Below are 27,688 nucleotides of genomic sequence, written 5' to 3'. Positions count from 1 at the left end.
CATTAAAAACTTCCCTAAACAGGGCTGCCTTCAGATGTCTTCTAAAAGTTGTACACTAATCTATCCTGGTAGATTCTTGTACCTTGGCAGGGTTCTCGGATCTTGTTCTTTCAACTTTCAACTTTCTTTCAACTACATTTTCCAAAGGTGATGTTAGAGGGAAACAACACATTTCACGGGTCCCTTTATCGTTTTGTAACATGTCCAGCGAAAGATGAAAAATGCTAACCTTGTCCTTATTGTCCTTCTCAGTCTAGTTCTTTTCTGAACGGACAATTGCGGTAGTTGAAGAATAAAGCAACTCTGAATCTCCAGGGTCCTCCTTAATTAAGATGACCGACTCCAGGCCTCTGCAAGGTGACTTGCCTGTAGCTCAGCTTGATGTGACCATCTCAGCTTGTGAAGACGGGGCATTCCAAAAGAGAGGGCACAAAGCAAGAATTCTTAGTCCCGAAGAAGCCGAAAAACTGGCCAAAGAACAGGTCTTTGTCTCTGACTTCAAACAGCAGAAACTAGAGAAGGAAGCACAGAAGAACTGGGATCTGTTTTACAAAAGGAACAGCACCAACTTTTTCAAGGACAGGCACTGGACAACTAGAGAGTTTGAAGAATTAAAAGCATGCCGTGAAGTGAGTGTCATTGTGCATGCTAGAGCATCAGAGGGAAAGCAAGAGCTATAGTAGAAATGTGGGGGGGGGGGTTGTGACTGGAAAGCCCTAGCCAGTCTTTATTCCATCTTAATTAATGTAAAATTATGCATGAATACAATAGGTACGTAGATGCACCTTGCTGTTTCCATGATGCTGCCTGGGCAGTTACTATGGTAAAACTAGATTTGGCAACTCCTCAGATATTTTTGCTGATGCCCGTCGGTTACTTAGTGTGCAAAGGTCCTGCTCACATAAACAGAACTTCCCATTTCTGCAGAAATTGTACATTGCAATCCTTTGCACAAATGCTTCATTCAGCTCCAATGATCTCCTTGCTCTAGATGGTTCTGGTGTATTTTATTTAATCAGAATTACATAATATGTCATCTAACAAATCCTAGACATTGTACACTGGAGTCCCTGCAATGATTGCAGGATAAGTCAGTATTAGAATTACTCCCCCCCCCCAAAAAAAAAAAAGAAATCAGGACAACAATAGTATTCCAGATGCCTCCAGTATAGATTAGTGAATGACCTGGGAGGATCTGATGTTGACACTAAGTAGGGATAAATCTGGTTAGTGCTTCGATGGGGGACTGCTGGGAATCACAGTATTACTGTAGGAGACATAGCTGCCCATTTTACCCCCACAGAGGTGGTTTGGAACCTAATTTGCTTGGAAGATTGTATCTGTTGGGCAATGAAGACAGGATGATGATGATGATTTTATACCCCGCCCAACTGGCTGGGTTTCCCCAGCCACGCTGGGCTGCTTACAGCAGATAAAATATGTAATGCATCACAACAAATGGCAATCTGGGGGAAACCCAGATTCCTATTAGATCTGATTGAGCACTAAAGAGCAGTTTTTCCCCCAGGAGGGTGACGGTAGCAGCAGAACAAGGGGAGGTGTGGATAAGCCAGTCTGTATATACATATGTTTTGATTGTGAAATCGCTATGCATCATACAGCTTAAATCATAGTGAGAGATGATGTTCTTGTTGTGAGTAGTAGTATTTATAATCTGCTCTTAATTGAATATTTCAGTTACAGAGCAGGGGACAATACTGCTCTGTAAACAATAAAAAATATACAAAGTAAATATAACAATGTGTAAAAATTACAGAATCTGTAAAAATAGGTCCAGCGTATAACATAAACAAATGACAAAAATAAGCACTCATCACAAAATAAGCACTCTCCCTTGGTCTGGCACATAAAGAGGGCCCACTCTGCACCAACAGACTCTTACTCAGTTGGCCTATGAACAACTTAATGCCTTTCACCCCTGCTCTCCAACCCAAACAGGCTGTGATCCTGAATAGCTGCCTGTAAGCATCTGCAACAGGGACGCGGGTGGCGCTGTGGGTTAAACCACAGAGCCTAGGACTTGCCAATCAGAAGGTCGTGGTTCGAATCCCCGCAACGGGGTGAGCTCCCGTTGCTCGGTCCCTGCTCCTGCCAACGTAGCAGATCGAAAGCATGTCAAAGTGCAACTAGATAAATAGGTACCGCTCTGGCGGGAAGGTAAACGGCGTTTCCGTGCACTGCTCTGGTTTGTCAGGAGCGGCTTAGTCATGCTGGCCAAATGATCCAGAAGCTGTACGCCGGCTCCCTTGGCCAATAAAGCGAGATGAGCGCCGCAACCCCAGAGTCGGCCATGACTGGACCTAATGGTCAGGGCTCCCTTTAAGCATCTGCAACAACAACTTTGTACCCTGTTTTTCTGCAGTAGCTACACAGCAAAAAAACACACACAAAAATGAAGCACACAAAAGAGGATTGTGCCCTCATGGAGACTCCAAAGCGAAGACTACAGTGAAGAGAGGCGTCCCTTTCTTGGCTCTGTCTTTATTGTAAACAAATGATTTCCAGGGTGATAAAACTTAGCACGGCAACGTGAATAATATGTGTGGACCTCCTTTCTGAAAACATTGCAGCTTTTTAATGATGAATTTTGCTCTGGAAAGATATATCAAATGCAATTGTTTCTCTTCCAAACAGTTTGAGGATCAGAGACTCACCATCCTTGAAGCAGGCTGTGGTGTCGGGAATTGTTTGTTTCCACTTTTAGAAGAGGATTTGAATATCTTTGCTTATGCCTGTGATTTCTCTCCCCGAGCTGTGGAATATGTCAAGGTTGGTGAGATGTTTGTCTTACTCTCCCCTCTCCCCCCCGCGCAATAATGTTCTTTGAAAAGGGAAAATAGTATATCCCTATTTTTAAAAAGTGAATGATAAAAGAAATGAAGACAAAGAGGAGGACAGATTGTGCCAAAAATTAGGGGTTCCTACATATGTTGTGTAGGGTTTACTACACGGCTGTTCCCAGTTATTATTCATTTACACATTTGGTTAGACCGAAATAACAATTTCTGGAGAGAGATTGTTACATCAGGCTAACCGAATAAAGTTTTTAATTCTTCCTACCCTTGTATTTGATTACATGATCAGTGATGAATACTTACTCTTGAATTCTACAATGTATGGCATTGAGTCCCAGTCATGGTTTCCTTTCTTCCCTATTTCACGTTGAGATCAACAGGCATAAACACTGAATTATTGTAAAAAAGTAGGCATCATATGACTGAAAATATTGAATCGGAGGCTTGAAAAGAAATCAGTCACCTTCTGTGCAGAGAGACAGGGTAGCCTGGGTAGCACAAGAGGACAGGGCTCCTGAACCTTTAGTAGCTGTGTAAGAGAGAAATTTCAGCAAAAATGGAAGTCTGAAAATCTTCACAACTACAACATCAAGTTTTCCATGGTCAACTTTGGTTAAGGCTGGTGTGGCAATAGCCTCCCTTGTTTTAGCCACATAAGTTTCTGCAACCATAATCAGTGAATAGCAGAATGTGCTCAGATAAACAGAAGAAAAATATATACAGTGGTACCTCAAGTTAAGTACTTAATTCGTTCCAGAGGTCCGTTCTTAACCTGAAACTGTTCTTAACCTGAAGCACCACTTTAACTAATGGGGCCTCCTGCTGCTGCCGCGCCGCCAGAGCACAATTTCTGTTCTCATCCTGAAGCAAAGTTCTTAACCGGAAGCACTATTTCTGGGTTAACAGAGTCTATAACCTGAAGCGTATGTAACCTGAGGTTCCACTGTATTCCTGTGCTCTTTTATCATACTGCATATGTTGACTAACCTTAACTCATGTATATCTGTGACATTATAATGATTACATAAATTCCTTTCTAATATGAAAATGTCAGGGAAGAGATTGTTGCAAGGTTTTGGGGTGCAGACATATCTTCCAATAATTTCAAAAACCGGGGGCAAAGATTCTATCTATCCTTTTTTATTATGGTTTTTAAAGAAAAGGTATTTTTGAATTTTGAAGATTTATAACAAGTCAGTCTAGCAAATTTGAAGACAGGTTTTCAAATGATCAACTTATTAAAAGTGACTTGTTCAAGATATTGACCATGACCCCAAAAGGCTGATGGTATGATAACTCCATGAACAGTACGGGACTTCCTTGATTATCCTTGTCACAGTGATTCTGACCGCTGGTAAGGCTAATTGTTAATTAGTTCAAAAGCAGTTAGTTCTCAAATGTTTTGCCTCCCGAATGCCGCAAGCCCGGAAGTGACTGTTCCTGTTCGCAAACTATTTTTGGAAGCCGAACCTCTGACAGACCTTCCATGGCTTCTGATTGGCTGTAGGAGCTTCCTGCCACCAATCAGAAGCCGCGCTTTGGTTTCCGAACGTTTTGGAAGTCAAACGAACTTCTGGAACGGATTCCGTTTGACTTCCAAGGTACGACTGTACTATACTATAATATACTATCTAAAATCTTGATTTAGTGACATGTTTGTGGTATATCTGTGCCACAAAGGGATGGAAATGATTGTTCTCTTGCTGTTTCATGCTTTCCTGGGGCCCTTTTAAAAAAGTCTTCATTTCAGCAGGTGAAATCGGAGCATTTGATTGCAAATGTTTCTCAGAAAAAAACCTTTTCACTTCATAGCAAAACCCTTCGTATGATGCCCAGAGATGCAAAGCATTCCAGTGTGACCTTACCAAAGACGACATTTTGGAAAATGTGCCGTCAGATTCCGTGGATGTTGTGACCTTAATATTTGTGCTGTCTGCTGTTCATCCTGAGAAGATGCATCTGGTTTTGCGCAATCTTTATAAAGTAAGTAAGATTGCATTTTAATCAATCTACCATAAAATCATCAAACATGTCTGCTCCGAAAAGTTGCCACATGTTTGCACGCTGTGGCCCCCTTCCTCCAAAATACATTGGTGCCCAAGTGAGCTACTGAAATGCGTAATGAGAAATAAGGGCATGGGGTAGCTTTGTCAGGGCTATGTATACCTTCACTAAAAAGTAAAAAAAAAATGGAAATCTGGGCAGTTCAAAAGCCCTATTTTGTTTAATTTCAGCTATGCTAGTCACTGAGCAAAGGCAACAAGATATGCAGGGCACCAAATGTCTTGTGTATCACTGGGGTCCAGTCCCACTCCTATAAACCTTTACAGTGGTACCTTGGTACTCGAATGGCTTGGCTCCCAAATGCCGCAAACCTGGATGTAATTGTTCCTGTTTGCGAACGTTTTTCAGAAGCCGAACATCCGACATGGTTTTTGCTTGAGTGCCCTGTGGGTTAAACCACAGAGCCTAGGACTTGCCGATCAGAAGGTTGGCAGTTCGAATCCCTGCGACGGAGTGAGCTCCTGTTGCTCGGTCCCTGCTCCTGCCAACCTAGCAGTTCGAAAGCACGTCAAAGTGCAAGTAGATAAATAGGTACCGCTCCAGCGGGAAGGTAAACGGCGTTTCCATGCACTGCTCTGGTTCGCCAGAAGCGGCTTAGTCATGCTGGCCACATGACCCGGAAGCTGTATGCCAGCTCCCTCAGCCAATAAAGCAAGATGAGCACCGCAACCCCAGAGTCGGTCATGACTGGACATAATGGTCAGGGGTCCCTTTACCTTTACCTTAGGAAGGTCCTGCAGCCAATCGGAAGCTGCGCCTTCATTTTCGGATGGTTTTGGGAGTCGAAGAGACTCCCGGAATGGATTAAGTTTGAGAACCAAAGTACCACTGTACTTGGATAAAACCAGTCCTTTTTTCTCTTTTTTCTTTTTTTAAAAAAAGTTTAGGGGTACTCTCATTTTGACTCAAGAAAATCACCATTTTATAGTTCAAATCGGGGGAAAATATATACAGTAAATGGACAAAAGTACAAAGACTCACAAAATGTTTAGGGGTATGCATACCCCTGTGTCCCCCCAGAAAAATAGCACTGGAAAAAACTATGATTGGAGCATTCAGAGAAAAGTTTTTTCCAAGTACCTTGTAATGGTAGGAGTAAAATGACCAGTGCGTTTGATGTGCTGTAAAAAAATATCTGAAACAGCTGAGCCTCATGACATGCAATATTCCATTTTTAGATGTAGCACCATGTTTCTGTTTTATAATGTCCATTTCATTTTTGTGTTACTTATTTGTCAGGTGTTAAAACCAGGCAAATGTGTGCTGTTCAGAGATTATGGCCTCTATGATCATGCTATGCTGCGGTTTAAGTCTACTAACAAGCTTGGAGAAAACTTCTACGTCAGACAGGATGGAACCAGGTCATACTTTTTCACAGATGGTGAGTCCTTCGCCTTTGTTTACACTTTGCTTCCCAGAACTATTGCATTTTTATTTCATTTTCCTCCCAGTTACTTTATGAATCGCTTCCGGTGAAACATCTCAAAGCGATTAACAATAAAACTGTAATCAAAACAAATACAAAAACCATTTAAAATCCGAATACAAGCTGGGTTTAAAATCTCCACTTGTATGGTCTTGTGGCATTCCAATAAGTATAAGTCATGGGATTCAGTAGTCATTTCATATTGGTACTGTGCATGGGGCTTTTTTGTGCTTCTCTAATTACTTTTCACTATTCCTAAATTCTCTTGAGTCTTTCCTTCCCCATTTTACCTCAAACAATAAAATAATTTTACATAAAATTTCAGTACCCTGTTTCGACCTCCCTCCCTTTCTGCAGTTACCTATTTTTATACGTAATACATTTGTTGCATCTCCAAGTTAAACCTAGTTATTATTTGCCCAGAACAATCAAAATTAGTTTTATATCACTGCACATCTTTACATTAACCCTGCTAACGATTTGATCTGTTTACAATCATTTTTAAAATATCCAATATACGATTTCCATTCTAAATTTAAAACTCTTTCATCTTGATTTCTTATTTTTCCGGTAAGTTTTGCCATTTCTGCAAATTCCAACAGTTTTTGCTGCCATTCTTCTTTGTTCTCAGGACACTATCTTCTTTCCATCTTTGGGCTAAAATCATTTGGGCTGCCATTGTCGCATACATAAATAAGTTTTTATATTGTTTGGGTATCTCTAGTCCTACTATTCCTAAAAGAAAAGCCTCTGGTTTCTTAGAAAAGGTTATCTTGAACATTTTTTCCAATTCATTATATATCATTTCCCAGTAGGCTTTTAGCTTCTTACAGGTCCACTACATATGAAAAAGGTACCTTCTTTTTCTTTACACTTCCAGCATACATTCAATTCAGATTTATACATTTCTTGCTAATCTGTTAGGTGTTGGGTACCGTCAAGTTCTGTGAGTCTTGGTGATGTGAGTTAGAGGAGAGCGTTGCAGCAAAACCCCACCAGAGCAAAAGAGTAACCTTCAAACTGTACACTGGGGTTCCAGCGATGCAGATATAATGAGGTACACAACCAAATAAATACAGTGGTGCCTCGCAAGACGAAAAGAATCCGTTCTGTGATTCTCTTCGTCTAGCGGTTTTTTCGTCTTGAGAAGCAAGCCCGTTGACGGATTAGCGGATTAGCGGCTTTTAGCGGCTTATCGGCTTATCGGATCAGCTGATAAGCGGCTTAGCGGCTTAGAAAAGGGGGGGGGAGGGAAAAAACCCAGCAGGAACTCGCAAGACATTTTCGTCTTGCGAAGCAAGCCCATAGGAGATTCGTTTTGCGAAGCACCTCCAAAGCGGAAAACTCTTTTGTCTAGCGAGTTTTCCGTCTTGCGAGGCATTCGTCTTGTGGGGCACCACTGTATTGTAGAACTGCTGCTTATGCATAAAAGGCCTTAAATCAAGGTCTGATTGATGTTACAATTTTGGGGAGGCCACTTACCAAATATGGATTACAATTTTGTCCGCTTAAAAGTTCAGCTAGTCAAGTAGGAAAGAACAACAAACTTAATCACGGCAATTGTGATTTCTTCAGCAAATGAAGTCTAGGGGCTGATGCTTGAGAACTGCCCCAACGCTCTTACTTTTGACTTTTGAAGTCTTAGTTGCCTGCTGCAAAACCTTCTCGTTACCTGGGGCTTCTAATTCTATTAAAATGCAAAGGCTCTGGACAGGGCTGGTTTGAGAAGAGGAGCCTGCGTCGTCACACACTGCCATCTCACGTTCACGCTTCCACCTACGCTGGATGACTGCTTTATCTTTCTTCTCTTCAGATTTCTTGGCTGAACTTTTCCTATCCGTGGGGTATGAGCAGGTGGTCAATGAATACGTGCTGCGAGAGACGGTGAACAAGAAGGAAGGCCTGTCCGTGCCGAGGGTTTTTCTCCAAAGCAAATTTCGAAAGCCTCAAAGGGAGACGTGATTTTTGCTCCTGGGCACATGGACTATTTTAAGTTGGCATTTAGATGTTTCACAGAAGTGGCCTTCCTTTGGTGTTATACCAGGGTGACTGACCCTGTGCTTGCCAAAGCTGCTGTCCTGTTTTCTTCGCTGCAGGTGAATGGCCTGCGGAATAAAGGAACCGATGTGAACAGCCACTACATCTTGCCGTGACTCAGGTTCCCTGTCGTAAAGCAAATACATTTATTTTTTAAATCTTGGCATTAGATGGCGCCGTACACCAAGTTTCTGTATCATCTGTCCATGCATCCTCTTGAACAATTAGACTTGCCTTTCCCCCTGTAAATTGTGCCACTTAAATGAATAAGAAAAAAGAGGTGGAGGGGAAAGGGTAACGTTTCTGAGCACAACCTGCAGGAGAGCAAGTCAAAACTCCCCTGAATTGTGTCTCTGCTTGTGATTGTTCACTTGCTCAGGCTGTTTAAATGTGTCTGTTGCTTCCAGCTTACAACGTCCTGAAGCAGTTTAGTGAGGAAGGCCTGTTTTCAGATGGGAAATCCGACGTTTCATTTTGTAATGTTAGCTTATGGGAAATCAATACCATAGAGTTTGTGTAAAGCGACGCAAGCAGCGTGATTGTATGGACAGTGAGCATGCACACGAGAAGTCTAGCCTCTCTCTGATGTACTAGCTATGTAACAGGCATCAAATTGTGCTTCCACCAAAGTGGTGCTGTCCCGGAAGAACTGTGTCAGAACTGTGGTTTCAGGGGAGCTATAGGTCAGTTCTTATTTGACAGATTGGACAGGCTGGTGCCCCCATGTACTCACTCAACCTTTGGGGCCAATTGAGGTTCTGCCCTGAATAAAGCCTATACAGCTTGTTTACTTTCAGCACAAGAAGGTCCCAGAGGAAAGGATTCCTGCCTTTTCAGAAAAGGAGCATATCTCTTGTTCCCAGTTGTGTGCTGCAGCACTGAAATGGGACCACAGAAAAGCACTTTGGAAACATCCTTGGCTGTGTGTACTTCACGGTAAAAACCATTAAAACTCAGGACAGGTGTGCTGATTTCCATTATCTATTTAAATCTTGCAAATATGGGTCCAGAGCCACAGGTAGTTTGCCAGGTGGGCTGGCAGCACTTTCTGGTTCTCCGTAACAGCAGCACTAGCACATGATACAAAGTGCTCTTGTGTGCTGGTCCCGTGGGTTAACCGTGAGGCGAGGTCCGAGTCCAGTCCGAGGTCGAAGGGGCAGGATGGAGGTAGTCCGTCAAAGCTGAGAGCAGGGCAGGGAGTTAGGTGAGGTCAAGAGCTATGGCAGGAAAGCAGGACAGGGTCCAGGCAGGGACTGGGGACTGGGGCTGGCCAGCTTTTATCTGCCCCGGTCCACAGGTGACTCGCCTCTCCTGGCCTGGAGACGAGCACTCCTCCTGCGGGAACTTAGTTCCCTCCGCCTCTCTGAGCCTCTGCAGCTCAGGAGAGGCTGGAGGGTTACCGGACCCAGAGGCAACCTCAGCTTCCTCTGACGGGGCTGAGAGTGGAGCACCTGCAGGCAATGGGTCCTCCATCACCTCAGGAGCCAGGGCAGACTCAGCTGGTGCCTGCACCTGAGGATCCAGCACAGGTGAGGACCCTTCAGTCTCATGCCCCAGCCCCGGTTCAGCTGGTTCTGGAGGCAGGGAATCCTGTGCAGGCTGGGATTCCTCAGGTTCAGCATCCGAGTCCGAATCCCAGGCCATCACATCTTGTCATTTATATGCAGGCTAGGATGACGCAGGGCCTAGGCCCTAGGAGATGCTGGCATGAAGGGCTATGAGAAACCCAGCTAGCCTTACGCATGGACCAGCGTACAAATGACAAACTACTGCCGTTTCCTGTAATTCTGCCCTTCTTGCGACCTTTAAGGGTTCTGTTTGTTTTTAATAGTGCCAGCAGACTATTAAAGCCCAAACCAGAAAGATCAAATTGCACTGATCCTGGGCAAAGACTTTTATAAACACATTAAACCTTTTAAAAATAATAACAGCATGGAATATGCTTCGCAGAAAGTCTATGGGCAAAAAGAGAGGCAAGCATAGCTCCTTCTTCAGTAATTCTTTGATGAGACTTATATTTGTTTGGCCTTTAATGGGATGGAGAAAGGTCTGCAATTCTGTCCTCAACAGGTCCCAAAGTCTGCAACTGGGGTAAATTAAATCATTTGCCATTCATATTTGAGTGCTCTGCTTGAGAATGCTTCTCAGTGTGTGAGTGTGAAGCATAATTTTGTGCTACATCTGGTTGGAGTGTAGGTCAGGCGAAAGGTGAGGTGAGAAGTACATAACGGGGTAAGCACTTGCTCCAAGTAAGGACCTGTTAAATTCTGGCACTTGGGCAAAGACTGGATACATGACTGGCCTTACCATTAGGCCAAGTGGGGCAGTCTCATACAGTGTTACAACCAGAGCATCAAAGGGAAGCAAAGAGTTAGTTACTGCAGAATTTTATGGTGAGGGGTGCAATTTGACTACTTTTAATCTTGGGTGCCAAAGTGGAAAGGCACACTGGGGAGGTTGGAGCTTTGGTGAATGACGGTGTCCATTATTTTTCGTTTTAAAATATTTTTTACTGACAGTTTTTGAGATAAAATACAGAAAGAATAAAACTAGACTACGGAATGAGAATATTTTTTTAAAAAAAAAACCTAAAGAGAGAGCGACCATATAACACCGGCCCTGAAAGACCTACATTGGCTCCCAGTACGTTTCCAAGCACAATTCAAAGTATCAGTGCTGACCTTTAAAGCCCTAAATGGCCTCGGCCCAGTATACCTGAAGGATCTCCACCCCCATCGTTCAGCTTGGATACTGAGGTCCAGCTCCGAGGGCCTTCTGGTGGTTCCCTCCGTGCGAGAAGTGAAGTTACAGGGAACCAGGCAGAGGGCCTTCTCGGTAGTGGCGCCCGCCCTGTGGAACGCCCTCCCATCAGATGCCAAGGAAATAAACAACTATCTGACTTTTAGAAGACATCTGAAGGCAACCATGTTTAGGGAAGTTTTTAATGTTTGATGTTTTATCGTTTTTAATATTCTGTTGGGAGTCGCCGAGAGTGGCTGGGGAAACCCAGCCAGATGGGTGAGGTATAAATAAATTATTATTATTACATGTAGGGCCCTTCACCATATTTATATCATATATTTATCCACATACAGATCTTCCCATCTCCCACCTGGGAGTCTAATACTCCCAGTCTCTCACCCTGGAAGATACCGCCTTTCATGCAGGGAGTCCTCTCCTCCAACTTCCCTTTTTGTTGTGGGTCCTCCTCAGTCCAAGTTAAAGGACTTCTTTTGTGTCCCTCATCATTTGGAAAAGCCGCCAATTAAGTATCCATTGAGCCTTCAACAGAAGCACCTTTATGTTCTCCACTTCTGTCTTTCTTTAACCCTATTCATTAAAAAAAAATCACCCAGGGTTCAGAAAACAACTGCCAGATCATTGGTGTTAAAGGGAAGGTGAGTCTCTCTCCCCCCCCATTTAAAAATAGTTTCTTTGCCATAGCATACATTTCAAACATTCTCATAATCTTAAAAACCAGAAAATAACACATCATCTGCTCCAATCTCATTAAATGGAAGGAATACATTATATCTGCAACAATTTGAAAGGTTAAAATGTATATTTCAAGTATTCCAAACTATGTTACCCACCCCAAACACTACTCCCCTATGTGCCTCACTATCTGTGTGTTCAATAAAATTGCCCCATACTGCATAGAAGTTATCGTTTTTCTTTTGGCCTCTTGCTACCTGCAATTTCCATGCTAGCTTTTCCAACAAAGCTTTGTCTGCCAGACCGCTTCATACTACTTATCCATGTTCAAAAGTTGCAGTGTTTTCCATGTTCTGGCTATGGTTGTTTTTGTTGTGGTCAATAAATGAGTTACAAGATCTTTATTTCTAATTCTTGGTGAGTCCTGACTGAACAAATTAAGCAAAGGCAGTCCTAGGGACATAGGAACAATCTGCCTTGGAATCCAAGATATCTCTGCAAAGATATTTTCCCAGAATTTTTCTATTTTTGAACACTCCCACCACATATGTCTTTATGTCCCAAAAGTGGGACACCCTCTCCAACATATAGGAGAGCTATTGGGTTTTATACAAGATAGACAGGTAAAGGTAAAGGGACCCCTGACCATTAGGTCCAGTCGTGACCGACTCTGGGGTTGGGGCACTCATCTTGCTTTATTGGCCGAGGGAGCCGGCGTACAGCTTCTGGGTCATGTGGCCAGCATGACTAAGCCGCTTCTGGCGAACCAGAGCAACGCACGGGAACGCCATTTACCTTCTCACCAGAGCGGTACCTATTTATCTACTTGCACTTTGCACTTTGACGTGCTTTCGAACTGCTAGGTTGGCAGGAACAGGGACCGAGCAACGGGAGCTCACCCCGTCGCGGGGATTCGAACTGCCGACCTTCTGATTGGCAAGTCCTAGGCTCTGTGGTTTAACCCACAGCGCCACCCGCATCCCTACAAGCTAGACATCTATGTGTAAAAAACCAACCATGTGTGATTTTAAGTGCACTTTCTCTTGTCGTTGCCAAAATTTATATGGGGCTTTGATCCGCAGTCCATTCCATGCCTCTTCTGAAGGGGAGGTTTTGTTGTTGTTAATAATTGTTATCACAACTGAATTATGTAGAGTTCTAAGGTTATTAGTCTACAGCAGGTATTCAGGTCATCATGGCCAGTTCATTTCTTTAAAATACCACATTTATGGTGTTCTTCCTAAAGCAGTATAAGACAACGTTCATTCCCATTCTCAACAATTGGATCCAAGCATTTCCCTAGATATTGGGAGGGAGAGACACAAAGCACTGGGCTCCTGTTTCTAGCGGCAACCTTGCATTTGTTGTCATCCTGCCTGGTTGCAGACTAAACTACATCACAAGAGTATGGTGGTGAGAAAGCTACAAACAACATTCTGCTTGGCGGTTGAGTTGGTATGGCAGCTAGTGAGATATGGGGAAAGGCCAGCAATCACCATTCACTTGTAATGGTATAAAATATCACTAAATAGGCAAAAAGGAACAGCAGGTTGTTGCAGCCCAATCTGTCTTGTGTTTAGAAAACATTGCACCAAGGCGACACACTTTAAACCTAGATTGCTGTTTATTTAAAAACGCTGGTACCATTAATATAAATTCAACAGTGTAAATATGCTTTGATGAATGTAACAATGAATTACTCAATGGTTTAGTTTATGTAAAATATGAAGGGATATAGGGTAAGCAAAATGAAACACCAAAAAAGGTAAGTCATTGATTTAGGGTTGTTTAAATGAATATTTTGAAATGTAATTTAGAAAATTTAATTTAAAAAATATATACAAATAAGCCTAGATTGCATTCCAGGGAAGGTGTCTCAATCAAGTTGCAAAGGATTTTTTTTTAAAATTGTCACGGTTTTTTAATTCTCCCCCACTGAACTCGGCAGTACCTAATCTCACCAGGATAGAAAACTGTCCCGAGCGCTTGATGAACAACTGAACTAACTGTGCACACCTGGGTACCAATTAAGCATGAGTCGTCAGTGTGAAAGCAGGAAAGAAAAGGATGGCAAATGAGTAAGGAGGTGAGATCACCCATTAAAACGGAATCTAAAATATAAGCCTTTCACACAACTATAGCCTTACAAAGAAACCAATTGGGGAACGGAAGGCCTCTGCCTGTTATGAAAGTTATTGGCTTGTTAGGATAAAGACAAAAGAACTAAAGAAATAAGGAATTTGTTCGGTAAAGACACCTGTTTAGTACACTCTTAACTTGGAAGACTAATGGAATCCATTCCGGAAGTCTGTTCGACTTCCAAAATTTTCGGAAACCAAAGCGTGGCTTTTGATTGGCTGCAGGAAGCCAATAAAGGTATTTGATTTGATTTGACTGTGCATTTAGCAGAACCTGCTCAGCTTTTGCTAATGCTTGCAGAACATTTTCTACACTACCCAGTGGCCAGTGTTCTCCCCTGCCTGCCACATCATGCCAATGTTATTGGTTAAACTTCTCTTGGTTTGGGACTCAGTGGAGGGAATGAGCTCTGGTGCTACCAAGCTGGTCACATGCCCCAGATAGTTGCGTGCCAAATTCAGAAACAGGCAGGAATTGTGGGGGTGTTTCAGTATCAAGTGGGCCACAGCAAGGAGGGAGAATAATGCTAAAAGCCAAGTCTCTAAAGGCAGTAGAAGTGAAACCAAAGATTGACAGAAACTGAGAGACTGTTAACACTCGCTTGGGGGAAGCACGCTGTGTTTTTTTAGACATGGGTTTCCCCTGCAGCATTTGTGTGTTTCTTCCTCAAACGCAGACCTCCAAGTGTCCCTATTTTCCAGGCACAGTCCCTGGATTTATAGAAGCTGTCTTATTAGGCGTGTGACTGCATGTAGAGCTAGCCTACTGAACAAAGGTTCAAGTTACATTAGTTTCCCTTCCTTCTTTTGCCTTTCATTTGCTCTGTCCCATCCCAGAATGTGTCCCTTGGGGTGATCAAGATTAGCCAACTCTCAGTGTTATGTTGGAGGGGATGCCGGGAAACAGGGAATGATGTTCACATGTGGTGGAGGTGTAAATTATGTACATTTTTTTTTTTTTGGCAAAGGGTGTTTTAAGGAGATAACAGAAATCACTGGGTTAAAGCTGACCGAAAGTTCAGAGGTAGAATTATTATCAATTTACGATGAGGTGGAAGGTTCACAGGCTATGAAGGACTTGCTCACAAATTTATTGACAGCTGCACAAATTATGATAGCTAGGAAGTGGAAGGAGCAAGCAGAATCTAAAATGGAAGAATGGTATAAAGAGGTGTGGGATACAGCTGTTAATGATAAATTAATGGGTGCCATTAAGGTAAGACGGGGAACATGGAGGAGGAATGATTTTGAGGAGATATGGAGGGTGTTTGTAGAATTTGTACTGTTAAAATGGAAAGGGGTCAAACCATCGCAAGAGTGTTGAAATTTTGGGAGGTTGGATAGTTGCAATGGAATGGTCTCGGTGGTGGGGTGCACATTTTTATTCTTATTTATGATTATTACTTTGTAAAAAAATATGTAAAAAAATGAATGGGGGTGGAGGAGATTTGCCAACTTCTGAAGTATAGGGAGGTGTAAAAGTGTTGGGGTGTTGATGCAGGTGAGCCGAGCCAACAGATGGAAAATAAAACTTTTGCAGAGCTGGGCTTGTGGTGGGGAAAAGAAAGAGTTAATGCAAATTGGCGGGTGTACCGGAACCAGGTGCTGCCCAAGTATCAAGGCTAGGTTGGTAGTGAATGAGGATGCATCTGGCAAGTTGGTAAGAGGAGGAAGAGGGATGGGCAGCCCCCCCCCCCGGGACCTACTTTGAGCAGGCAAGAGAACAAAGACCTCCTCCACAAAGTCTTGTCCAACTTCTCTAGCTCTATCTCCTCATTGGTCTGACCCCGTTATTATAAGAAAAACTGCTCCCTTTCCCTTATGGGGTATTCCAGAGCCCGTGTAGAGTCCTTAAGTGGTTCCCTATCGGTAGGAGAAAATAACAGAGGCCAGCCAGAGAATATTGAGAAGCAAAGCGGCTAGTAAACCTGATCTTTATTCAAGGAACTATTGCAACAGACACACTCACCACACACAGGAGGGAGGAGAACCCTGAACAATGGTGCGCAAGCCATTCAAAAGTCTTTTGAAATTGCCCAACCTGTAGCCCAAGACCACCCCCAAAATCATCATACATACATCACAGAAGGAGATAGTCTACAGCAGAAATCCTGTTTGCCAGGATACCTGATAATGGTCACCGATTGCATTACCTGGCCATTCTTTTGTGATGGTTCCTGAATCTAGGTCACAGGCTCACCCTATTAATGCACAAATACGCCCCGTAAGACAGGATTGTAAGCAAAAAGACAATGGGAAGTCTTTCCCCATTTGCCTCCCTTGCTGCAGAGGAATATTTGAGGTCATTGGGAGAGCCAAAATGGCTTTAGGATTGCTCTCCCACACTATTTCAGACCCATGGTTCATATCAGGGCCGTCTTAAGCATATCCGGCGCTGTGGTGCAAAGAACCTCCGGTGCCCCATCCCCTGTTTCCCAGAGTTGTCAACCTTTTCCCAAGCCTCTGCGGGCATCACTCTCCTCCTGCAGAGGCTTGGGAGGCAAGCTGCATGCCCGCCAAGCATATAGTTGGTGGGGCGCAGCTTCTATCCTAAGCTTCTCTGGGGATCACTCTCCTCCCGCGGAGGCTTGGGAGGCAAGCTGCATGCCCGCCAGCCATATGGTTGACGGGGCACAGCTGACGGGCATGCAGAAGGGAAAGGAGAGGCCGCCAGCAAAGCTGCACAGCTCCCCCACTCACTGGGGCGCCCCTGAGAGGCCGGCGCCCTGGTGCAATGCACCAGTAAACCCAATAGGAAAGATGGCTCTGTGAAATATACTCAGAGTCGAGAGTGGATTTCATGTTCTTTATTCATAGTGGTGAGGAGGAATGAAAGTTCCCCCACGGTATCTGCTTTATATACAATATTCACACAATGGGCTGCACGTGATTGGCTAATTCCGGAATTCTCCTGTGGGCCAATCAGGTTGTGGATTCACTTCCATCTGGAGCTGGATTGGGTGGCTCCTGCAGACCAATCATACTGCTGCATTGTTCTAAGACGAACCAGACTGCTGCATTTTGGATCCTATTGTTCTAGGACCAATCAGACTGCTGCATTTTGGATCCTATTCAACTCAGTACATAACACTCTGGTTCATATATTTAGATATGTGTGCATTTATGAATATTTATTCTATATCTGAGACCTTAAAATTCTTATAACATTGGGCTGAGAAGCTTCTGATAATAACCATTTCTTTCCCCTGAAGGGAGAACCAAAAAACTATATGCACTATGGTCGTCCCCCCATTTCTCTGTGATCCATTTAGAATTCAGGCAATGAAATATGTGAAGGGAATAGCAGCGAAAGACTCCAGCTTAGAAATTCCTCAGACAGCTGATCCTGTCTTATTCAGGGAAGGGGAACATATTGCCCTGTAGACGTTGTTGAATTATTAAGTGGTACACTCTAGGGTGTTGCACTTGCGCTGAGGGAACTGCACTGAACGTGCCTTTGGGTAGCGGTGGCTTACTCAAATGCGCTTTCCCCACATCAGCGCATAGCAGTACAGTTATTTACTCAAATGTATTTGTTTTAAAAGCGTGCATTCTGCTTTTCTCCATCATGTGAGCTCAGAGCGACTCGCAATGTAAGCTTCTTAGGAAGCCCATCAGTTGGAGTTGGGCAGCGAGAGGGATGATGAAAATAACAGTGTGAAAACAGCGTGTCAAACAACCCTTGTAAGAAAATCATGTTAAGGCAGAGCTAGGGAACCCAACAACTCCTATCAGCCCCAGCTGTGGTGTGACAACATCTGGACTGCCTTGATGTACCATTATAACACTTCCCTAAAAATAATAATAATTCAGCAGAATCTTTAAAAACCAAGTTTGAATCAAATGTCCGAATGAATACAATGTTGGGGGGGGTCTGAGGGATCTCACCTGGAATGGATTCCACAGATGGGTGCCACTGCCTAAAAAGCCCTGCTCCTTGTAGTCACCAGCTTGACTGCCACTCAATGAGGGAGCTCAAATACTTACTGGAGCATGCAGGGGGGATGCAGGAGAGCATGCAGAAAAGAAAGCAATTCTATATTCTGACTAACTGGTGCATAAGTTTAATTTTAGATGTATTTAAGCACATACCAACCTAAACCTCATTTGTCAAACTTCCATTGTGGCACAGTTATAGCTGATCTCTTGAAATAGCATTGGCAGAGTGTTTTGTGAAATAATTGAATTTGATCCTTCCCACCTCTCTCTTTCCCTTAGCTTTATGGGGATATAACTGTTAAAAAGCAGAGACATCACCTTGCCAACAAAGGTCCGTATAGTTAAAGCTATGGTTTTCCCAGTAGTGATGTACAGAAGTGAGAGCTGGACCATAAAGAAGGCTGATCGCCGAAGAATTGATGCTTTTGCATTATGGTGTTGGAGGAGACTCTTGAGAGTCCCATGGACTGCAAAGAAGATCAAACCTCTCCATTCTTAAGGAAATCAGCCCGGAGTGCTCACTGGAAGGACAGATCGTGAAGCTGAGGCTCCAATACTTTGGCCACCTCATGAGAAGAGAAGACTCCCTGGAAAAGACCCTGGTGTTGGGAAAGATGGAGGCCACAAGGAGAAGGGGACGACAGAGGACGAGACGGTTGGATACTGTTCTCGAAGCTACCAGCATGAGTTTGGCCAAACTGCGGGAGGCAGTGGAAGCCTGGCGTGCTCTGGTCCATGGGGTCAGACACGACTAAACGACTAAACAACAACAACAACAACTATCTGGAACTCCTGCTATGTCATAAAGGGTCCAGTGATATCTGATTCAAAGATATTGAACCATCTTAAACCAAAACCCCAGACACACTCCTTCAGAATAAGCACCACTGACCTTGCCTGAGTGCAACTAGCTGTATAGGACATAGAAAATATAAGTGGAACCTTCAACAAAATGCTGCAATATGGCATATTCCTGGGGCTCTCAGCCACAACCTATTACAAGCTGCCTTCTTCTATTCTTCTCCCTTTCCCCTAGAGATACTTAACATTCAATAGGCCTGCTCATTCCTCATCAGGCTGTGTTTTGGGGGGAGCTTGTCCCCTTATATCACCCCAAAGTTTTGTACTTCTCTAAACTTTTTGTTCCTTAAAAGTTAAAGGGACCCCTGACCATTAGGTCCAGTCGTGACCGACTCTGGGGTCGGAATGCTCATCTCGCTTTACTGGCCGAGGGAGCCGGTGTACAGCTTCCGGGTCATGTGGCCAGCATGACTAAGCCGCTTCTGGCAAACCAGAGCAGCGCACGGAAACGCCGTTTACCTTCCCGCCGGAGCGGTACCTATTTATCTACTTGCACTTTGACATGCTTTCAAACCACTAGGTTGGCAGGAGCAGGGACTGAGCAACGGGAGCTCACCCCGTTGCGGGGATTCGAACCGCCGACCTTCTGATCGGCAAGTCCTAGGCTCTGTGGTTTAACCCACAACGCCACCCACGTCCCTTTTGTTCCTTAGTGCTGTCCTTTTGACAGCATAGCAAATGGAGGTGCTAGCCACTGCAAGCACTTCAGTTTTCTATTAGAGAAATCTAAGAACTATTTTTAAAAATTGACTGAAGTGTTGGAGAAAGGGAATGTGTAACTCTCAGCTACACAGCATTTTTAAACAGGCCATTAACGTTTAAACAAAATTAAACAAGGAAGGTTCCCCATTCGCTTATCTTTAACAAACACCGGAATAGTTACTGGCAGCTGAATGTCAGAGGGAAACAAACCTTGGAATCAGAATTGCTTTATATGTTTTGTTTTTCTTCTATGGAAAGTGCTGTCTCATGGAAAAAAAGCAGAGAGGTTGACACCTTTTCCCCCTCCCCACAGTAGTATTTATTTCTTTATTTAAAAAAATAATAATTCTTAATTGATTTTGCAGATATAGAATTATAACAATACCAATTACATATCCATATTTAGAGATTTCTCTGAATCTCTGGACTTCCCTCCATGGGTCCTATTGTTATCCTTTTCAACTGCATATTATTTCATAGCCCATATTTTATATCTCTCCATTTTGTCCATAATATTTGCTACCTTGCAAGTGCTATTGCAATCCTGCCAATGTTTTCATCTGCTTACAGTAGTCTCCTAAATAAATTATATTTCTCCCCCATTCTTTATTGAAGTTTTGGTCTTCTTGGATCCTGAACTTTCCGGTCAGTTTTGGCATTTCGGCGTACTCCAACAGCTTAGTTTGCTTTTTCTCTCCGGTAGGGACTTTGTCTTCTTTCCATCTCTGGGCTAGTAGCATCCGTGCGGCTACTGTCGCATACGTAAAAAGTCTTCTCTGATCCTTTGGAATATCAGTACCTACAATTCCTAATAAAAAAGCTTCTGTTTTTTTAACAAAAATTATTTTAAACATTTTTTTCAATTCATTATATATCATTTCCTAGAAGGCTTTTATTACTTTACACATCCACCACATATGGTAGAAGGTACCTTCTTTTTCTTTACATTTCCAGCATCTCCAGTAGTTTTTCTGATCTTATTGGGGCTCAGATGCCTGGCCCTGAAGTCATTCCCATCCTACTCATTGGAAACTTGAAATGAACACGCATGTCAATTTCAACGATGTGCATGTTAGCTGCTTAAAACACAGTGAGATCATTCCCTCCCACTGCGTTTTGAGTCGCCATTTGCAGGATACTGTTCACACCAGAAGGGTGGAATGGGGATGCCTTTGACCAGGCATAGGCAAACTCGGCCCTCCAGATGTTTTGAGACTACAATTCCCATCATCCCTGACCACTGGTCCTGTTAGCTAGGGATGATGGGAGTTGTAGTCCCAAAACATTTGGAGGGCCGAGTTTGCCTGTGCCTGCCTTTGACCGATGCACGTTACCACTTTGGTTTCCGCATGCCAACAACCCCCCTCCCCCTTTTCCTGCCCATGAAGCTGTCACCTGTATCTCCCAGCAAGGATTAGGGATATTTTTCCCTATAAAAGGTTTGTTTAGTGCAGCTGACAGCAGGCAGAATTTGCAGCCTGCGCCATCCTACCCATTCTCTCACATGTGCGTGCAAACACACAGTGGACGAGGAAGCAATTCCCAGAGGCTCAGTCCGGAACTCAAGTGTGGTCCAGTATATGCTGAGAGCCAGATGACATTGAGGGCCGCAGAAAATTGGGACAAGGGCCACACGCAACCGCAGGTCCTCACCCCAACTCTACAGGCAAATCTGTCCCTAGTACAACATTTCCTTATTTCTGATTACAGTGGTACCTCGGAAGTCAAATGGAATCTGTTCCAGAAGTCCGTTCAACTTCCAAAAGCTTTGGAAACCAAGGCAAGGCTTCTAATTGGCTTCCAAGGTGAAGCTTCCGATTGGCTGCAGGAAGCTCCTGCAGCCAATTGGAAGCTGCAGAAGCCCCGTCAGACGTTTGGGTACCAAAGAACGTTTGCAAACTTCGGGGTTGGTGGCGTCCAGGAGCTGAAATGTTTGACTCACAAGGTGTTTGACTTCCGAGGTACGACTGTACTGCCCAAACCAAGTCAAATGGAACAGCTATTTTCTACAGTTTGCTTACATTGGACTATGGAGAAAATACCTCCCAGTCCCGTAGGTTGAGAGTAGCTGGTGTTATGGCTACAAATGTTATTGGGAGTACAGTTTCCATCTGCACCAACCAATATGGCCAGTGGTTGGGATGATGGATGTTGGAATCAAACAATATATAGCAGTGTGTTGGCAACCTCTGCTTTTTAGGTTTGTATTTGGAACTAAACTCCATCACCTAGTTCAGCGGTATTTTGTCCCAAAGGCTGCAGTCTTGTTTACTTTTCCACCGGTCTCCATTGTTTGCAATCTTTAGCTGCTTTATCGAGGAAGCCTGTTATCGGGGCGGGGGGAGGAGGATAGTGTATATGATCCCTTGTTTTCGGTTCTGCCTGTCAATGGTTTACTGGGCAAAGATAAGCTACAGCGACATTGTTTTGGAATGTGCTGAAGAAGTTAAACACTGGATGCAGCAGTTTTCAGCGTGCTTCTGGTGTCATGTGGTGTTAAGCAAAGCCGGAAGCCTTCAAGCTTTCTCCGATGAAAATAGGGATGTCCTAAGGAAAAGCAGGCCATTCTGGGATCAAATCAGAAACCAGGGCGGTTTATGTAAATCTGGGAGTGTCCCTGGAAAATAGGGACACTTGGAGGGTCTGCATTTCACAATTCTGAAGCCTTCTTGCTTTCTGTGCATGTGACAGAGGAGTTTTCCATCCAGATATTCCTATATATAAATAGCAAACTAATCCTCCAAATGTAGATCCTTAGGCAGAGGTGTTACAATGCTTGCCTGGTCCCCTGGGCAAAATGCTCGCACTCCCATGCCCGAAAAACATGTCCTGTCATAGTAGTAGTAGTAGTAGTAATAATAATTTTATATAGTCATGCTGCCCACATGACCTGGAAGTTGTACGCCGGCTCTCTCGGCCAGTAAAGCGAGATGAGAGCCGCAACCCCAGAGTCGGCCACGACTGGACCTAATGGTCAGGGGTCCCTTTACCTTTACCTTACTGTTTGGATCTTCACCCTGCTCCTATGGCAGCACTGCTCTTGCGGGGATTGCCAGCCGTCTTGGCCCTGTCATTTAGTGGGGCTCAGGGCCTGTGAGCCCATCAACTTTTGCCCTTGTGATCCGGCCCTAGCAGTGTCCCTATGTAGTCAAAACAGCACCACACACACACATACGCACGAGGAAGGTATTAGTAGGCTGGGGGGAAACCCATGATTTGCAGAAGTACAGAAATAGATGGAGCTCTAAAGGGGAGAACCCAGAAACAGCCCCATGAGGGCTGTGTTCAGTGGGCACGGAATGCTGAATTTTGATGGAACGGCTCACAGTTTTGAAGAATATTCTTCCTCTATGAATGGTCCATGTCACCATTAAGAAAAAGAATTTTCGCCTGCTGTTATAATTGTTCTCTTTATGAAATGGATGTTTTATATTTATGAAAAAATAACATGATTGTGGCCAAGTTGCAAAAATTAAGGCTGCACAGAAAAAAGCATTTTGGTTCCCGAAATTCATTCTGATTGTGCAGATAAAATATAACTGATCGAATTCTACAGGGCATGGTAATAGTGCGTGAAAACAGTCCAGCTCCCAGGCAGGCACCTCCAGATGGTGGAGATGTCTGGCACTATCCTGGCTCCCAGGCATCTTCACTTGGTTGCAAGCGGCCAATAGCCAAATGCAAAATGCGCCTGGCGCCTGGCTAATTTTGAACACTGCTATAGGCACATATTAGATTTTGCTTATTGCTGCCAGTGCTTTTTTTCTTTAAAAATGTTTAGGGGTACTCTCATTTTGACTCCTGGAAATCACCATTTTATAGTTCAAATCGGGGAAAATAAATACAATAAATGGAGAAAAGTACAAATATTCACCAAATGTTTAGGGGTATGTGTCCCCCCAGAAAAAAAGCACTGATTGCTGCTATCATCCCTGTCTGCAACAACCCTAGTAACTCAATTCAGAGCAAACGCTGATCAGACGTTAACTGTTGGCTTTCCTCTCTCTGTGGGATTTAAATGGTGATTTAAGGAGGGAGCCGGTGGCGACATATCAAGGTTAGCTCACTGCATTGCTGCCTATTAATGGCACACCGTCTAACGGGGTTTATTCTTACACATGCTGGGTGTGTTGAGGGGCCTTTAAAAACCACCACCACCCAGGCAGAGCCTTTCGCTCTCGGACTGAGCTGCGGCGACTGAAACGCACAAAGCAGCTCCAGCAGCTGCTCCTCCAGCGTCCAGGCTTGCCCTTGACTGAGTTGCCAAGGTCGGCGGAGGCGCTTCTTGCACACCCGCTGCTTCTGCCACCCTGAAGCCATCTAGCTGTTTCCTAGCACCCGGAGCCACCATCATTCTGGGGCAGCTTGTGACTTCACAGTCGGCTGTGTGCACATCTGCTGCTTGTCTGCAAAGGGAGAGAGGTCTGCTGTGGGCCTTTCTGGAAGCTCAGGGTTAGGATGAGCAAAGAAAGAGGAAGATAATAAACCACAAGATTATTACCAAGTGGAGAGAGAGAGAGAGAGAGAGAGAGAGAGAGAGAGAGGAAGGAAGCAGCAGCAGCAGCAGCAACAAAAGCCTGGCTTGGCTTGCTCCCATTTTCTGATCAGAGGTTTGATATGTAGAAATTGCTTGGGTCCTTTTAGACTCTGCACTTGGTGGTCTTTCAGCCTGTGGTGTTTGGCTGTCAGCCGTTCTGCTGAGTAGGTCCCTAGATCTCTGCCTCCAAGTCCTGCCCTGATGGTGAGGCTGCCACTTCTCAGTGCAAGGAGCTAAGCAGAGACTGTTCCGCTTATTGCAGGGCGCGGGGAGAGGATGATTAAAGGGACAGAGACCGAGGTCAGCCCAGTTCAACAGCTGGCAATCAATCCTATTCAGTAACCACATAACACCGGTCCTGAAAGACCTACATTGGCTCCCAGTACATTTTCATGCAGAATTCAAATTGTTGGTGCTGAAGTGTAAAGCCCTAAATGGTCTCAGTCCAGTATACCTGAAGGAGCGTCGCTCTGCCCGGACACTGAGGTCCAGCACTAAGTTCCCTCATTGCAAAAAGGTGAGGTTACAGGGAACCAGGCAGAGGGCCTTCTCGGTAGTGGCGCCTGTCCTGTGGAATGCCCTCCCATCAGATATCAAACACATAAACAACTATTTGACTTTTAGAAGACATCTGAAGGCAGCCCTTCTTTGGGGAAGTTTTTAATGTTTGATATTTTATCACTTTTATTATTATTATTATTATTAATATTATATGGGAGCCCCACAGAGTGGCTGAGGAAACCAAGCCAGATGGGCAGGATATAAATAATAAATAATAATAATAATAATAATAATAATTTCCTACAGTCATACCTTGGTTTTCAAACAGCTTAGTTCTTGAACGTTTTGTTTCCCGAACGCCGCAAACTTGGAAATGAGTGTTCTGGCTTGCGAACTATTTTTGGAAGCTGAAAGTCTAACAGGCCTTCTGTGGCTTCCAATCAGAAGCCGCGATTTGGTTTTCAAACGTTTTGAAAGTCAAAGAGATTCCATTCGACTTCCAAGGTACAACTGTATATGCAGCAAAAGCACACCACTTTCCTCAAAAGAATCCCGGGAGCTGTAGTTTGCCCTGTACGGCGCTACAATTCCCAGCCCCCTTAACGAAGGACAGTTCCCGGGATTCTTTGGCAAGAAGCTGTGTGCTTTAAATGTAAGATGATGAGGTGTTTAGAAGTCATCCTGTCAGCTGCAGTGCCCAGCGGATGGAAACACAGTGAAATTTCCTGCAATGTATCCTGTCCAGCCAGCCTGAACTGAATATGGGTTTGTCTAAGGCAGGGAAGACACCTGTGTCCCTGAGTAAGCCAAATAGGCGGTTTGGCAGTACGTTGGCCTGACCTTGAGATCACTGATTCAACATGCTCTGAACTGGTCACGATGTTCCCACTCTTCATTCAAAACTTCCCAGCAGTCATGCACTGAAATGTGAATCCAAACTTATGGCATTTAGTAGCTTGCATTGAAACGCTGCTTGCGTTTAAGAAGCAGCACCGTTGATTTAACCCGCAGCTTATTTCTCCCCCTTGGTACAGGCAGGGGGAACCTGTGGCCTTCCCAAACATTGCTGGACCACAACCCCAACATCCTTGACAATTGCCCGCCTGGGCGGTGCTGTGTCACAGAAGTGTGCTGGTCGGTAATCGCACAGTTCAGAGTTAACGCTTTATTAGCAAAAGCACAAGCTTCACAAACTTGGTTGAGTGCCTCAGCTTCACGATCTGTCCTTCCAAGTGAGCACTCAGGGCTGATTTCCTTCAGAATGGATAGGTCTGATCTTCTTGCAGCCCATGGGACTCTCAAGAGTCTCCTCCAGCACCATAATTCAAAAGCATCAATTTTTCGGCGATCAGTCTTTTTTATCAGTCTTTACCTTTCCCGCCCCGACCTGGCCACAGTGATCCATGCGACAGTCATCTCCAGGCTTGACTACTGTAACTCGCTCTACGCGGGGCTGCCCTTGAAGCTGTCCCAGAAACTCCAGCGGGTACAGAATGCTGCAGCGAGGCTCCTCACAGGGTCTCTGCCATGGGAGCATATTCATCCAGTGCTTTTCAAGCTGCACTGGCTCCCGGTGGAGTACAGGGTCAGATTTAAGGTGCTGCTTTTGACCTTTAAAGCCCTTCACGGCCTAGGACCCTCGTACCTACGGGACCGCCTCGCCTGGTATGCCCCACGGAGAGCCTCAAGGTCCATAAATAACAACACCCTAGTGGTCCCAGGCCCTAAGGAAGTTAGATTGGCTTCAACCAGAGCCAGGGCCTTTTCAGCACTGGCCCCAACTTGGTGGAACGCTCTGTCTCATGAGACCAGGGCCCTGCAGGATCTGATCTCTTTCCGCAGGGCCTGTAAGACAGAGTTGTTCCGCCTGGCCTTTGGATTGGAGCCAATTTGATTCCCTCCGCCCCCTTTTTCTTTTTTCTTTTCCTTCTCCTGCAATGAGGCTCCATTTTAATATTTTAATGTTCCATTATTTTAATGTTGTATTTTATTTTTGTTTTTAAGTTGTAATCACTCATCTTGTTTTTATTATTGCTTGTAAGCCGCTCTGAGCCCGGCCTTGGCTGGGGAGGGCGGGGTATAAATAAAAAATTATTATTATTATTATTATTATTATGGTCCAGCTCTCCCTGCTATACATCACTACTGGGAAAATCATAGCTTTAACTATAGGGACCTTTGTTGGCAAGTGATGTCTCTGCTTTTTAAGATGCTGTCTAGGTTTGTCATTGCTTTTCTCCCAAGGAGCAGGCGTCTTTTAATTTCATGACTGCTGTCACCATCTGCAGTGATCATGGAGCCCAAGAAAGTAAAATCTCTCACCGCCTCCATTTCTTCCCCTTCTATTTGCCAGGAGGTGATAGACCCAGTGGCCATGATCTTCGTTTTTTTGATGTTGAGCTTCAGATCATATTTTGCACTCTCCTCTTTCACCCGCATTAAAAGGTTCTTTAATTCCTCCTCACTTTCTGCCATCAAGGTTGTGTCATCTGCATATCTGAGGTCACTAAAGCTTATGCGCCATTAAAAAAATAGCCTTCAAGGTGCCACAAGGCTCTAAGGCTCTTCGTTGTTTTTTATTGAGGGGGGGAAACGTGAAAATAGTTCCTTAGTGACTGGGATCCATGAATGTGTATGGCTTTAAAAAATGGATTAGAGAAATTCAAGAAGGGTGAGGCTATCAACGGCTCCTAAACGTAATGGCTCTGTAGTATTTCCACCATAGGGAGTGTTGCTGTCTTGGAGTTGCTGGGAATCTCAGGATGGTGAGAGTTGTGGCCCTGCGGTCCTGCTTTTGGGCATCCCAGAAACATCTAGTCGGCCTCCGTGGGAACAGAATGATGGCTCCAGCCCTTATGGCAGGGTGTTAACAGAATGCAGGCGTCCCTTGGCAACACAACGTTGTGCAAATTCCTGGTGACACTTTTCAGCGCGCGACGCAAGAGCATTGGGAAACGAAGGTGACATTCATGGGGAAATTCACAATAGCTAGGTGTTGGGGCGCAAGCAACACTTGCAAGAAGTCTCCCACTTACGTTGCATCCCCATTGTCGTGGATGTGCTTCTCCCTGGAAATAAATCCACCATAACCGGGTGTTTAAGGTGCGTGCCTTTATCTCCTTAGTAGATTGCTGCAAATTACATCACACACACACACACACACACACACACACAAAAATATATCCCAGGAACATAAAAGCAGCAAGGACCGTGAAGCTTGACCTATTTTCAA

General features: G+C 44.4%; 1 protein-coding gene and 1 long non-coding RNA gene across 6 annotated transcripts in view; both read left to right on the top strand.

Annotated features, from left to right (window-relative positions):
* Window positions 1-27,688, top strand: part of METTL6 (methyltransferase 6, tRNA N3-cytidine) — a 47,398-nt gene that overhangs the window by 2,540 nt on the left and 17,170 nt on the right. For 2 of the 5 annotated variants that reach the window (XM_081164909.1, XM_081164910.1), the window contains exons 2-6: window positions 253-629; window positions 2,656-2,790; window positions 4,629-4,799; window positions 6,120-6,261; window positions 8,120-8,506. In XM_081164909.1, the coding sequence (XP_081021035.1) occupies window positions 333-629; window positions 2,656-2,790; window positions 4,629-4,799; window positions 6,120-6,261; window positions 8,120-8,268 (894 nt within the window). In that variant the 5' untranslated portion in view covers window positions 253-332 and the 3' untranslated portion in view covers window positions 8,269-8,506. Of the gene's footprint in view, window positions 1-252; window positions 630-2,655; window positions 2,791-4,628; window positions 4,800-6,119; window positions 6,262-7,230; window positions 7,272-7,951; window positions 8,047-8,119; window positions 8,507-27,688 lie in introns of those variants that run through there. The other 3 variants (XM_081164911.1, XM_081164912.1, XM_081164913.1) reach the window with 3 other exon arrangements.
* Window positions 13,730-27,557, top strand: LOC308570236. The gene is made up of 2 exons (XR_014001021.1): window positions 13,730-13,864; window positions 27,182-27,557. It is a non-coding gene; the product is annotated as an uncharacterized lncRNA (long non-coding RNA).

Source organism: Podarcis bocagei, assembly GCF_964188305.1.
Source record: "Podarcis bocagei genome assembly, chromosome: 12".
Classification (NCBI taxonomy): Eukaryota; Metazoa; Chordata; class Lepidosauria; order Squamata; family Lacertidae; genus Podarcis; species Podarcis bocagei.
This window is presented reverse-complemented; position numbering and strand designations above follow the sequence as displayed.